This window comes from Furipterus horrens, unplaced genomic scaffold (assembly GCF_987537825.1).
Source record: "Furipterus horrens unplaced genomic scaffold, mFurHor1.1.pri manual_scaffold_1, whole genome shotgun sequence".
Taxonomy (NCBI): Eukaryota; Metazoa; Chordata; class Mammalia; order Chiroptera; family Furipteridae; genus Furipterus; species Furipterus horrens.
In genome coordinates, this window is record NW_028327171.1 from 175476270 (window position 1) to 175490679 (window position 14410).

At 38.1% G+C, this 14410-nt stretch overlaps 1 protein-coding gene across 3 annotated transcripts in view; it reads left to right on the plus strand.

Annotated features, from left to right (window-relative positions):
* ITPRID2 (ITPR interacting domain containing 2) overlaps window positions 1–14410 on the plus strand; it is a 35297-nt gene that overhangs the window by 17599 nt on the left and 3288 nt on the right. For all 3 annotated transcript variants that reach the window (XM_090281338.1, XM_090281317.1, XM_090281328.1), the window contains exons 10-16: window positions 2869–2957; window positions 4308–5519; window positions 7543–7620; window positions 7700–7827; window positions 8225–8372; window positions 9551–9616; window positions 10160–10618. In XM_090281338.1, the coding sequence (XP_090137464.1) occupies window positions 2869–2957; window positions 4308–5519; window positions 7543–7620; window positions 7700–7827; window positions 8225–8372; window positions 9551–9616; window positions 10160–10618 (2180 nt within the window). The remainder of the gene's footprint in view (window positions 1–2868; window positions 2958–4307; window positions 5520–7542; window positions 7621–7699; window positions 7828–8224; window positions 8373–9550; window positions 9617–10159; window positions 10619–14410) is intronic.

A 14410-nucleotide genomic window follows, 5' to 3' on the forward strand; every position in this document is an offset into this window, starting at 1 on the left:
GGATACCTTCGAAAAAGCAGCTTACCCTATGACAAAAGGGGTAATAGTATCTTTGACCTTGGAGCTTTTTTCTATGTTGGTCATTCCACTCTCATGCCTGTGGAATATTTCTTATTCTTAAATGGATTCATAGCTCAAAAATTCCAAGATTCTACCTAAAACTTGTTTGCTGTTTGCTCTGATTTGTTCAAGGTTGAAATCCCTTATGTTTGGCTAGTTTTTCCACATTACTAGGATGTGGGCAAACTTTATATATTTAAATAAAAACAGTATAATTACTTTAAGATCTTTGAAGTGTAAAGCTTTCTGTGGTAGGAAAGATGAAATATGGTTTGTGTTCATATCTGGGTTTCTTCCTCTTAGGATATAACGTCTCTTATTTCTGGTGGCATAAGTAAAAATGTTAACATTTTTATGAATCACTTTTTTATAAATTTACAGTAAAGCGGTTTTGTGTGTGCATGAGAGAGAGAACAATGTAGTCTTTTAGTCATTTTTGAAGGTAGCCATCAACTTTTGATAATGCAAATATGCGAGTATCTTAAAATCATAATTGCAGAATTAGAATCATTGGAAATATAGTTACTTAACAACTTTAGTACAAATACATATAGTGTATGTATAAAAATATTTTATACTTCACTAATAGCACTTTTGAAATTACAATGATCTTAACCTCAAATGCAGTTTGGGATTCATATACTGAGGCCCAGAACAGTTGAGTGACTGAACTCATGTCACAGCTGCATTCAGTAAATATTTTGGGAGCAGGGCAAAATTTTCCTTATTACAAAAGAGAAACAAGATTTTCTTTAGCAAACTATATAGGAGTTCTGTTTTGTTCTTTTATGATACTGGTCAAATAAAATTTCCATATTAAAAGTTTTCTTTTGTTCTAAGTTTAATTTGTTTGCTCCCACTTCCCAGTTTTTAATTAGAAATGTCTTATCTCTTCAGCTAGGGCAAAGGTCTATTTTTTTTTTAGTTCTACCTTTTTCTGTGGAGAACGGTGCTTTTTGTGAAGCTGAAATAAATGTCTAACTAAAGAACCTAGATTGTGATTTATAGGTTACAGAATAGTTTTACCTGTGTTGGACTTAGTTCCTAAAGTAAGTCTGGGAGATAGATAGGGGGATTATATTCTCTTTTGCAGAGGAGTAAAGTTATTGCTTACAGAAATAAAGCAGGAACTTGAACCCAGGCCTCCTCCTTTTTTCCACTGCCTGACACCTACTCTGAAGTCTGAGCAGTCTACACTCTGAGCTAACCTGTGTGAACTTGGACCCGGCTAATCACGGAGGGGTGAACTCAGCACACGCTGTACTCCACTGTGGAGCAAACGCATCTTAGCAGAGAGAACCTGAGCATAGCTGGTCACTCAGGCTTCCCTAGACTCTCTGGCAGCTTGCCCTTTGCCCAACCAGATAGGCAGTTTCACTTCTAATTCCTTTGAAGTGATTGCATACTTCTCTCATTTCTTTAAGGAGACTAGTTACCATCGATTCATTCAGCAAGCATTTTTTTATTGTTAGCTTGTACTAGATACTGGGATACAAAGAAGAATAAAGAAGGCTCCTGCCTTCAGCATGCTCTCAATGTAGTTTAAAAAAAAAAGAAGACATACACATAATTAAGGTGATATGCTGTAACATAAGATGTGAATCATTTTCTCAGTTGATATACATGCATAATTAGTACCTGTGGTAACTAACCACTTATTCCAATTCAGTTTCACAATTACTCCAGTCTGCCTACACTTATCAAGGATATGGATCAGTTTCTTATATTTTATTATGCAGTCTTATTTACTTCCAAATGATATTACAGAATTATTCTGAATTATTAATGAGAAAAAAGTTACTCCATTCCATGATGCTCTAGGTTGAAATTGAAGCTACGGTGAGATATTTTTTAAAGTCAGGCAAACTGTAATTGATTTTGAATTTTACTCCAACGTACTGTGGAGTTTTTATTTCTATCATGCAACTCTTAAATGAATGTGGATTTGGTAAGCACACTTCATTTAGCCTGTTGCTCTTGAAGTCCTACAGAACTTGACTACCTCATGAAGAGTCTCCCTTAGTAAATGCAGTGGCTGTAAAGTCTCTCCCACTGTGGTGCTTGCAGTGTGGCTGGGCGTGCGATCATGCTGCTGTGCTCAGTTGCCCTTCTTACATACTTAACAATTTTGTTTTTAGGTTTTGCTGACTGGGAATTAGAATTTTGGGACCAAAAACTGAACAGGGGTTTTATAAGATTAACAATATTATGTAATAGTTGAACCTGTTTGAGTTTTATGTAGTTGTTATGAAAAAATTGTTTCATGACTTAGAAATGTTTGTATCATTTGAAACACTAGTGACATTCAGGTATCCTTGCATACAAATTATTTAACTTACTGGTCTTAATTATATTTTTATTTTCTTATTAGCAATGTAATAGAAGTTTTTACACACTACATTTAAATTTCTAATTTCACCTGCTCCATATTTACATATTTCATTTTAACATATTTACATAATGGAAATGGTTTATTTTAGGACTTTTATTTTTATTAGGGACTTTTTTATTTCAAGCAGTTGTCCTCCAAGAATGAGACATTAATTGGACTGACCTAAATACATTGTAATTAGAGCTTAATTAGCAATTGAATACTGAGAATTTCTGATAGGTCCAATTCAGTTTTTGTTTGAATTGGACTTAACTCCTGTGCTTTGAAGCCACAATTTTGCATAAGTGATGCATATTTTTCTAAAACAGAATCAATGTTGTGTATCCTGTATCTGTCGGGACTCATGTATGCGTTATAATATTGTTCTCATTGACGTCTCATTTAGCAGTTTCATATAAGTACATTTCCTTTCCTAGATCATCTCTTACGTTCTGCCAGTCAGCATTCTGATAGCAGTGGTTTCGCTGAAGACTCCACGGACTGCGTCTCCCTTAATCATCTTCAGGTACAGTTATCTGTTGTAGAGGCTCTAGGATTAACTTCTTCATATTCAGGTGATTTTTTTAGTATATATGTATTTCAAGACCAAACTGTATTTTTCAAATGACAGTAAGGATAAATTTTTTTCTGGGACGCAGATGTAATCTGAGCTACAAATTTTAGGTTTCACTACTTCTTTATCTCTCTCTGGCTTGATATTTTAAAAACAGCAAAAAGAAAAAAATGCTCTCCTTTATTTTTGGACCACCAGTAAACAGCTTATTTTAATCATTAACCTAATCTGTTATTTTTTGTCATCATTCTGTTTTACTATTTTTCAATAATTGTTTATTTAATAACATGAAGTGTGAATCTATAGCTTGCCAGTTATTATATGGCTCTTATGTGAGAGTATGTTAGATAACCTAGAAGTTAAGCAAATCTTTATTCTCACGGAGAATGTAGTCTATGCATGCAGTACACAGAATGTATGTGAAAAATGTTCGAAACACCTCTGCAAATTTTAAAGAAAATTGTCTAAGAGAAGAACCCCCAAAAGAGCCCTTAGGAACAGTGTTGGGGTAGACATGGAAAAAATGTCTAAGGAGACTCAGAAAGAAGAATCCACTGGGTAGAAAAATTCGGAGATGGAAGAGAAACTTTTCAAAGGAAAACCATGACCATTGGAGTACAAAGATGAGAATTTGGTTGCTTGGAAATTGAGTAGTTGCATGACAAGTTCTGATCGATTAATGAGGCAAAGGCACGATTGGAGAGTAAATTGATGATAAGGAAGGGAAGATAGGAATGTTAACTTCTTTCAAGTAAGAATGATAGCTTAAGGGGTGATAGGTCTTTTTGTCTTTATACTGCAGTGACTTAGGGGAGTTGTTAGGGGAGGGCCCCAATAGAAGAGAGTTGGATGCAGAAAAATCTGGAATGAAACTTTGGGGAAGTGCCCTAGTCCTGGAGAGGATGTGATCAGGACAGGTTGGAGGGATTGGTTGTGAAAAAGTAGACTGTTTCCTTTCAGAATGGAGAGGAGGGAACGATGGGAAAAGATATGGAGAAGTTTGTAGGTGTTGGGAAGAAAGTTAAGCAGTTTTTGTCCATTTTTTCTGAGTTATTGTCATGTGTGGGGAGAGAATGAGATGGGTGTTGAAAAGGGAATTTAAGGAAAATAGTAAAGGTCTTGAATGTACTTAGTGAGAGATGGAAGGACTGCTGATTGGGGCAGTAGAAGCAGTCTTGACCAGCACCAGGGTCACAGCAGAGGTGGGAGACCCTAAAAGAATAGGAGCATCATATCACTTTGGCATTTTGTTGATTATACTTATTTGAATTTTTCCCCCTTCCACCTGTGTTTCTTTCACAGGTTCACGAATCATTGCAGGCCATGGGGAGTAGTGCTGACAGTTGTGATAGTGAGACAACAGTCACTTCGCTGGGTGAAAACCTTGCCACTCCGACAGTGCAGGACCAGCCTTACTTTAATGAATCAGAGGAGGAGTCTGTCCTTCCTCGTCAGAAGGGAAGGGGGATGGTAGCAACAGGTGCCGAGGAGATAAGGTCAGGTAGCCAGGATATCCCCCCATGTGAGCCTGTTGAGAATACAGGAAATCAACAGTCCACCTGTGGTGTGGGGGATCAGGCCACTGAAGTTACTGAAATGAGAGAGAACTCATCTCCAGCACAGCCAGAGGAACTGCGGAGGGAAGCAAGTGCTGAAAGTGATGTGGATAAAAGCACGGACTGTGAATTTGTCCAGTATACCACACACCATATTCTTAAATCACTGGCTTCTGTTGAAGCTAAATGCAGTGAAAAGGGCTCTGAAAGTAAAACTGAGGCTCCCTCTTCTGTGGACAGAGTTACTACAGCTTTGCAAAGAGCTCAAATGAAGATCTGTGGTCTGTCTAATCAAAGAGTGGGGCGGAGCTTGATAAAATCAAAAGACCTGTTAAAAAAGAAGTACTTACTTGGAAAAGCTGGCTATCCTCTAAGAAGGTCTCAGTCTTTACCGACCACCTTGTTGAGCCCAGTGAGGGTTGTGTCCTCCGTCAATGTTCGATTGTCCCCAGGAAAAGAGACCAGATGCAGTCCACCTTCCTTCACCTACAAGTACACACCTGAAGAGGAACAGAACTTAGAAAAAGAGGTGATTGACCTCGATGGTCAGTCTTTAGTTAAATCCACTATTTTCATCTCTCCGTCCTCTGTCACGAAAGAAGAAGCCCCCGAGAGGGAGGCAAGCCAGTCGGAGGAGTGTCACCGGCGAAGGACTCCCACCTGCTCGTTGTATGCGCCAGCTCCTATATCTCAGTCCACCTGCTCCCTCCACTCTCTTTACTCGGAGTGGCAGGAGCGGCCGCTGTGTGAGTACATGAGGACTCTGAGCACTCGGAGTGTGCCCAACATGTCTGGCGCCACCTGCGGGGCCTTCACGTCCCCGTTCGGGTGTCCTTACTCACATAGACACGCTGCCTCCCCTTCCCGAGTGGGCTCCGTGAACCCTCCATCTACCATCGAAATGCAGTTGCGAAGAGTATTGCACGATATTAGAAACTCACTGCAGAATCTATCACAGGTAGGAAAAGAAGCATATCTTCCTTAATGTTCCTTTTTCCTTTTATCGACCTGAGCACCTCTTCATTCACTAAGAACCCAAGACCCATTAGGCATGAACCTCTTGAGCTTCATTTTCTTCCATGGCTGGATTTGTCTGTACCTGCCCTCCTCCTATCCCTATACTCCTCCCTCCTGTCTCAGGAAAGGCTGTAACTCACGCTGAACAAGGTTAATTCCTCTGCTCAGTCTCCCTTCTAGAGAAGAGATGTCTCCCTTAGGTATCCTCCCTTCTCTAACCTTGGCTCCATTCTCTGTCTCAGCCAGGTTGTCCCTGTTATTAAGAAATCTTCCCTCTCAAGTACTTTCTCTTTCTCTCCTTTCTAAGTGTTCATCCCCTTGGCTTCACTGTCGCCGTGTGTTCTGGTTCTGCTTGTAGCTCTCTGATTAAGCTTTCCTCTTCACCTACTGACTCCTGGCGCTGTCTCCTGGCACAAAATCAGTCTGCTTCCTCTGGGTTCAAAGGCTGAAACTACCCCAGCAAAGGAAAAAAAAAATCAGGTAAAATGTGAATTTGAATAAAAATAATCTATGTGTCTTGTCACTTTTAAAGCCATTCCTCTCAACTGTTGGTAGGCTAGAAAAAATTCCCCCTAAAAAGCTTTGAAAATAAGTAAATCGTCCTTAGGTTTGCTTTTCATATTTCACATTTCTTTTACAAATCTCTTTCTAACTACTTATGTTTAGATAGTTAAGGACATGAGGAAAATGACAGTGTAATGCAATGATCAGTGTTCAGCTAGCAGTCAGGAAGCCTTGCATGTATGTCATAGATGTCTTATCATGGTGACAGTAGCCAGGAAGCCACCTTGAAAGTAAAAATGGAAGTCGTAACTTTTTAAGTTATGTAGTAAAATATACCTTCTTTTAAATGTAGATTTTTTTCCCCCCTCATAACAGTTTTCTCCTAATGATTTTTAGTCTAACCAGAATGTGGGTGTTTTTCTTCCTCCTTACAAAATTTAATTTTATCTTTGAGTGAGACATTTAACCTTTCAAACTGTAATTGCATGAAGCTGGGGATTCCCAGGGCCCTGTCTACCTGTGCCTTTGTTTCTAGGCCAGCTTGTTCTTCTGCTCCAGGTGTGGCCTTGTCCTCTTGGATGTCCCATCAGTAACTCATTAATTTCCGCTCCCCACCTCAGCAGACAGGTGGTCTTCATGACCTGGGCTCCGCCTGTGTCTCCGGACTCACTCCTTATGTGTGTGCTCCAGCCATTATTGGCCTGCGCGCAGGCCTCTAAACAGTCGTGCCTGCCTAGATGCCTGTTTTCACACATGCCACTTTCTTTTTAAACCTGCAATGCCCCGCCCTCCCACCCTTGCCCTTCTTTGCCTGACCAGGTCCTGTTTACTGTTAGGGCTTAATAAGCTCAGGCATCAGCACAGCCGGGAATGCATACTCCCCTAATCTGGAGTTTTTCATGTTTTCATCATAGCACTCTCCTCCAATACTATTAATAATTTTTTAACTACTCTTTTATTTCTTTCTCACACTGGGAGAACACTTCAGGGCTGGGAATACCTGTTACCTTTTTCTCCTCATTGTGTCTACAGCGACACAGTCGATGCTCAGGTGACTGGGAATGAGTGTGATGAGCGAGTACTGCTGTCGTGACCCACGGCAGTACTATTGTTTCAGAATGAGATCTGCTGTTGCTCCTACAATTTTGAGTTTTGTTTTCCTGCCTTCTCAAGGCAAGAGGCAAGTCCTGTAAGATATAGATGAACTATATCTGTTCCTTTGCTTCAGCCTTCATGCAAATAGACTGACTTATCCCTGAAACAGGTAGGAGGTAGGAGGTAGCCTGAGGGACTGATTTATTTGGCTCTTGCTTATAATATGAAGTGTTCTTTCTTTTTAAAATTATTTTTGCCTCAAAGAGAATGATGAAGGCCTCAAAATCCACCTTTTTAACACTTTAAATAATTGGGAAATAGTTGTTATAACATTGATTTGTAACCATACTTTCACTTTTTTGAAGTATCCTGTGCTGAGAGGTCCTGATTTTGCTGCTGCTCCATATAGTACTCAGAAATCATCTGTCCTACCTCTTTATGAAGTAAGTTCTCACCTAAGTCATTTTATTACAGAATGATTTGTATGATGCAGCAGTATGATTTTGTTATGTTGTATTTTAGAATACTTTTCAGGAGCTCCAGGTAATGAGGCGGAGCCTGAATTTGTTTAGAACGCAAATGATGGATTTAGAATTGGCAATGCTGCGTCAGCAAACCATGGTTTATCATCATATGACGGAGGAGGAAAGGTAAAAGTTCATTTTGTCTTAATGTTCCTCAAAATATGTTTTATTATAGAAAGCGTTGTCAACTTTTTTTTTAAGCCAGGTTTTATTTCTATTGTTGTGCACCCTTTACCTATTTTGTGAACCAGTGTAAAAAAACAGGCATAGTGTTTCACTAAGTAAGCTTCGCTGCCTTCAGTGTGCTAAGGGAGACAGTGGCCGTCATCTGTTTTTAGTGTCTGGGATGTTTGTGAGAAACGGCAGAGGGAGAAACCCCAGTTGTCTTGGCAGTCACACCGATTGCAGCTGCTGCTGGGCCAGTTCTAGAACTGGTATTTCACTCCCTGCTGATCGCTGAGAGAATCATGACTGAACCCCAGACTTCTTTATTCTAACTTTGTGCCTGTCACCGTGCTGATAGGTATGAGGTTGACCAGCTCCAGAGTTTGCGCAATTCAGTCCGGCTGGAACTTGAAGACCTAGAACTGCAGCTGGAGGACCGTTTGATGGGCCTGGAGGAGCAGCTGCGTGCCCGGCACAGTCCTCCCTTCCGCTCTGCAGCACTGGCGGTACGTACGGTGCCATGGGCATTGTCGTTTTCAGCAAGGATTTGTTTATAGTGTTCCATAAGATTTAAAACAAATGCCTTAACTTAAAAACTTCTTTTTTTTAAAGATTTTATTTATTTATTTTTAGAGATAGTGGAAGAGAGGGAGAATGAGAAGCAGAGAAACATCGATGTGTGGTTACCTTTCATGTGTTCCCAACCGGGGACCTGGCCCATAACCCAGGCATGTGCCCTGACTGGCAATCGAACCTGTGACTCCCTAGTTTGGAGGCTGGCACTCAGTCCACTGAGCCACACCAGCCAGGGCTAAAAACTTACTTTAATGGCGTTAGAGGCATGCAGACTGTTTAAGGAATCTTTCCTCAAAATCAGTTGAATGTACATGTTGTGATTATGTTCTTAAATATTTAGTGTATTTAGAGATACATTGAAAATTTTTAATAATAGGAAGCAATACAAAAGTTTAGGGGTTTTAAAGGAAGATGATAGTGGATTAATGTATGACATTTAGATTTTAATTACTGCATGTAATTACAAAGAACACAAATAAATACTTCCCTGTTTTTCTCTTAAAAACTTCTCTTTATTTGGGATTCTTTTCATTATTCTCTTTAAGGACTCAAATGAGATCTTTGTAAAGGTAGAAAACGCATACCATCAAGATAATAAAAAGAAACACTTTATACTTATAAAAGTGCTACTTTTTTTACTTCTCATGTGCCTTTCCATGAAATGTGAACTTCAACAGTTGTACTCTTATTTTTGCTTATATCTTGCAGTTATAGAATATATTGCTTTGAAATGTTGAAATAGTGAATTTTTCTTTGTTACCTGAACAGCATATTTGATTTTGTTATAGATAAAGGGATGATCACACACACACATATGTGCACATATGGAGTAGAGTCTGTAAAATAGACATTGTGTGTGTACACATATGTATGGATAGCAGAGAATAAGAATCCTCTATATCATTGATGAATATCTTTTTTCATGAAGGTTTTGGTCCATTATTCTGAGAAATGAGTGTCGGTGACAGCAGGTGTTATGTACCTTCAGTCATAATAGCACATTTTATAGGGTCCCATGATAGTCGAAGATGACCTTTGTGGCATAAAGGAGTACTTCGGGGTAATAATTAAAAAATATACACACATACACATATTCTCTCTTTTTCAGGGAATGTGTGGCAGTCGAAGCGCTGATAACTTGTCATACTCTTCTCCGTTGAATGTAATGGAACCAGTAAGCCTCTCGCTCTTTATAAACCACTGGGGAAGGGAGTGATACAACATTTTATAAACACACAACTTTCCTAGTGTAGATGAAATAATTTTTTAAATACACAATTTGATAAATTATTTAAATTGATTCGAAGTGAGTTTGGCAGTTAAGTCTGAATTTGGGTCCTTTAGGTAGTTGGATCTGTAAGATGACTACTCTTCAAATAAAAGTCTGAGTTTTATTATACAGTAAACAAGTTAGTTTATTTGGGAGCAAAAGCATTATAAATAGCTATTTTGTTTTTCACTAGTTATTCTTACAAGTAATTTGGTAACAAGTAAAATTTCATTAAGCTAGATATTCTAGTTACACATTTTATGGCTTGATCTCTGAATTTAAATTTCCTTTGCTTTTATTGCAAATGAAATTGAGTAGTTACTAAATCAATGAATTAGAATTGTATCTTTACAAGTAAGTGACTTTCAGCAACAGTTAGGATTTTAATTTTTTTAACTACCAATCCTAATTTCAAGAGAGAAAAATTACACTTTTTCTGATCTCCAGGTCACTGAGCTGATGCGGGAACAGTCATACCTGAAGTCTGAATTGGGCCTTGCAGAAATGGGATTTGAAATTCCTCCTGGAGAAAGCTCAGAATCTGTTTTCTCCCCAGCAACATCAGAGTCCTCTTCCGTGTGTTCTAGTCCCGCTCATGCTCATAGAAGAACTGGAGTACCGTGTAGTGACTCAGCACACAAACGCAAGACCTACCGGGTACCACGCAAGAAAGTATTCCGAGCATCAGTGGCCCTAACGCCAACCGCTCCTTCTAGGACGGGATCTGTGCAGACACCTCCAGAAGGGGAAAGTTCTGAGGAAATTGGAGCAGCTGAAGAAGCTTTAGAGGCTGTAGGATCTAAATTTGAAGTGGAAGAAGGGTATGGAAAAACCCTGTTAATGCCAGCTGCTGAAGAAATGCATAAAAATGTGGAGCAAGATGAGTTGCAACAAGTCATACGGGAGGTGAGTAAAATCCATGCTTAATATTTTATTTGGTGATGAGTGTTGGAGGAGGTTTTATTTAAACAATTATGTATAAGATATTCCTTTGATTCACTGTATTCAGTAATTTTCAGAGGGCTTAACCTTCTCTTTGGTCCCGCTTATGGCTATTAAGATATTTTTTAAATATTTGTAATGGCATTTCTGTAAATCTCATAGTACAGTGAAATTGCAGTTCTGTATTACTCACTTTGGTGAAGAAGGGGTTTGTAGATTTTGAAATAAACATGTGACAAACTATTTAGATCTCTGTTTCCACATTTATATTAATGAGGGGTTATAATTTAGATCTCTTCCAGGATATTATAATGTCATTTTATAGTGTCAGTTGACATGAGAAAATGGTGTTGTCACTGTAAAAAGTGTCAATAATTTGATCTGTTTGGTTTTGTGGGTGGAGAAATATGGAAATTATATGAATTACTCAGTGATAGAAATACAGAATTAAAAGGTTTACCCTGGAGGATAGCAGTGTGCAAACCTGAAGCATTTAATCATCGTTTTAGGTAACCAAATGGACTACAAAAAATTAGGAAGGTGAGTAGTAAAAGGTCAAAATCTAAGTAAGAAAATTAGCAAAATATTTGTTTTTAGCGCTAAGATCAAGTAGTAAGAAGGAATAGTATATACGAGGTCTGTCTGGAAAAAGTCCAGCCATTGTTAATATAATGAGAATGCTTTGGACCATGTCGATGTAATCTGGCAGCCAGGGAGAGTGGAGTGGAATTGCACATTAATGAACAATGACAACTTCACTGCACTAGTCAGTCAGGGTGGTAGATGCCATTGAGTGAGCATGTGCACTGTGTGGCCATTGCATTCAAAACGACTGAACGAGTAGGGCAATGAATCTGCATCAGATTTTGCGTTAAGCTTAGACATTCCTCCATGGAAACGATTTGGATGATTCGAAAGGCCACAGCTATGGGCAACTGGTGATTGGCAGTGTCATCACAACAACACGCCTGCAAATGCGTCAAGTCTTGTGCAGTTCTTTGGCGAAACATCAAATCACCCAGGTGACTCTGCCCCCTACAGCTCAGATTTGCTGCCCTGTGACTTCTGGCTTTTCCCAAAACTAAAATAACCTTTGAAAGGGAACAGACTTCAGACCATCGATGAAATTCAGGAAAATACGATGGGGCAGCTGATTGTGATTAGAACTGTGTGAGGTCCCAAGGTGCCTACTTTGAAGGGAACCGAGGTGTCATTGTCCTGTGTACAATGTTTCTTGTATCTTGTATTGTCTTCAATAAATGTCTCTATTTTTCATATTACATGGCTGGATACCTTCTGCACAGTTAAAAAGGGGAACCAAGTGGTTTCTTAATATTTCAGTCATGTTTGAGACAAATTGATGTTTTTAATGCAAGCATTATAGCAGGAGAGACTGGATGTGTACGTAATTATTTTTCCTGACATGAGGTACCAAGTTAATTTAAAAGGTCTTAATTTTTTAAAGTTATTTGTTCTACAGGTGTAATTATTTTTATAAGTTGGTAGTGGCTAGCTAATGTTTATCTAGCTCTGTATATGTACCTTGCTCAGTTAGGTATGATGGATTATCATCTGTTTTTATTTCTATGTTTCATGTCAAAGATCAGTTTTTGAGTGAAATTAAGTAATTTTTTTTAATGCTGTAATTTGTTAACCAAGGAAGTAAGTTTTAAAGTACTTTATTTTCTTCTTAGAAATGTGATATTTTTGTTCCATTTAGCTTGCTTTGGTTTGAAAGTTTTCCTTGAAAACTCAACTTTATGTTACTCATTTGTCACAAATACTCCCTTAATGCACACTTGAGTCCTCATTTTTAAAGTCATTAATGGATGGCCTGATGTGTGCTGTAAGTAATTTCCTAGGAGTAAGTCATTTCTGGACAAGAGTGTTGAGTCAAAGACTCAGAACATAGCATATATAAAGGTATTTGTTCTACTGGTCCTAGAGAATTTCGTAAACATCTGTAAGAACCTCACATTAAATATGGAAGATTTTATTTATTATTTGAAGACATTTAAACTGACATACAAGGCAAATGTTTCAAAAACTTTTCAGAATTTGGTGCTAAACTTGTTAATTAGAAACTCCCTAATTCAGAATTCGGCTTAATTTGGAGGATGTTAGGCTTAACATTTACCCTTTTACTGTCTACAAAAAAAGGAACGACTTACCAAATAAAATACATAGCGCAAACAAGGTGAAAGAGGAAATTGGTGTACTTAATAAAATAAACTATTTTGAAGCACTTTAAAAATATATATTAATTGCTAAATTAGTCCAGTGACATTTATAATTAAAAATAATAATTTCTTAGTATCATTTTAGCTCAGTTGCAGTGGTATTCTGTTAAATCTTGTTTACAGAATATTTAAAATTCAGCTTAGTTTTGATTCCATTTATTTCAAATACATAATCTTTTTCTCTTGGTACTAAATTCCAATTTTTTTAAAGCTTATTGGATCAGCCACCAAGAAAATTAAGTTAAATTCTGTCTTCCCAGTAAATTCTGGGCCCCTGACCCCATTAACAAAGCTGCTATTCAGGAAGCAAGCTTAAGGTTGGGTTGAACAGTTTTGCAGGTGAGGATTAAGCATGTCCGGCAGACACTTTGAGGGAGGTTTTCTTATTGCACCATGGGTGCAGGAGAACAGGGATGTCTGTAAGGTCTTTGTTTCTATCATTTCACCATATATAAAGTTTTTTAAAAGAATGCATTTATTTATAATGTATTAATACAATAAAATTATTCTTTTGAAGGAAAACATTGAATGAAAGTCTTCTCAGGCAAATGTTTGATACACTCATTCAGTAAGCTTTTCTCAGATTAAAGATACCCCTTTTCTGTGCAGATTGTGTATGTTGTAGTGCGGGAAAATACAAGTGGTCTGTGATATATATAATCAGTGGCCTGGACCTGTTTAGTTACTTTAAAAAATGTAAATATATAAAAAGATTACTTAATTGAATGAACGAACATATGCCCACAGTAGCAGATTCAACAGTATTAAATGGTTCAAATGTAAACATAGATTGCTTTGTGTTTAGAGAGTTGTTCTTTGTTTATTGAAGTTCCTAGGCTTGCTTCATGCCATTTAGCATCTCCATTACAGGTCATCTGACATGCTTTAAACATGCATCGTGGTAAATACCCAGCTTGACTGTGTTCCTATTATAACTTCTGTTTGTGATTACTTGACAGAAGGGCTGCCGCGAAGTTGGCACTCAGTGGATGCATATTAGTAAATGGCTCTGTTGCCCCACGCTTCAGAGTTGCAATCAATCTGTTTATGTTGCCCGTGAACATTCCTTTCTTAATCTCTAGTACCCTGTCTTCAGCCTGCATCACTTTTTGGAAATTATGCTCGTAAAGGCAACTTAACCATCCATCCCAGTAGAATTTTCTCACTCCTATCCTTCCAACTTCTCTGTAGCATGTGGGACTTTAGAATTAATTTATTTGTCCATACATTATTTCCTTCAATAAATTGTTAAAGGCATTTTATTGTTTTCAGTGCTAGTCTGGAGTCTTGTTTTTTTGCTTTCTGTTTCTTGTCATGTGTGATATGTTTCTCACTCTTGTGCTTTCTCCCTGTCTCTCTTGTCTGTCATTGATTCATTCGAAAATTAATTGAACACTTACTTTATGCCAGAATACATTGAGCGGAGCAAAGGGGGAAAAATTGGGACAAGTGTAGTAGCATGAAGAGTAAAGTTTAAAAAATGATCTGAACTGCTATGAATGTCAGAAACTTTTGA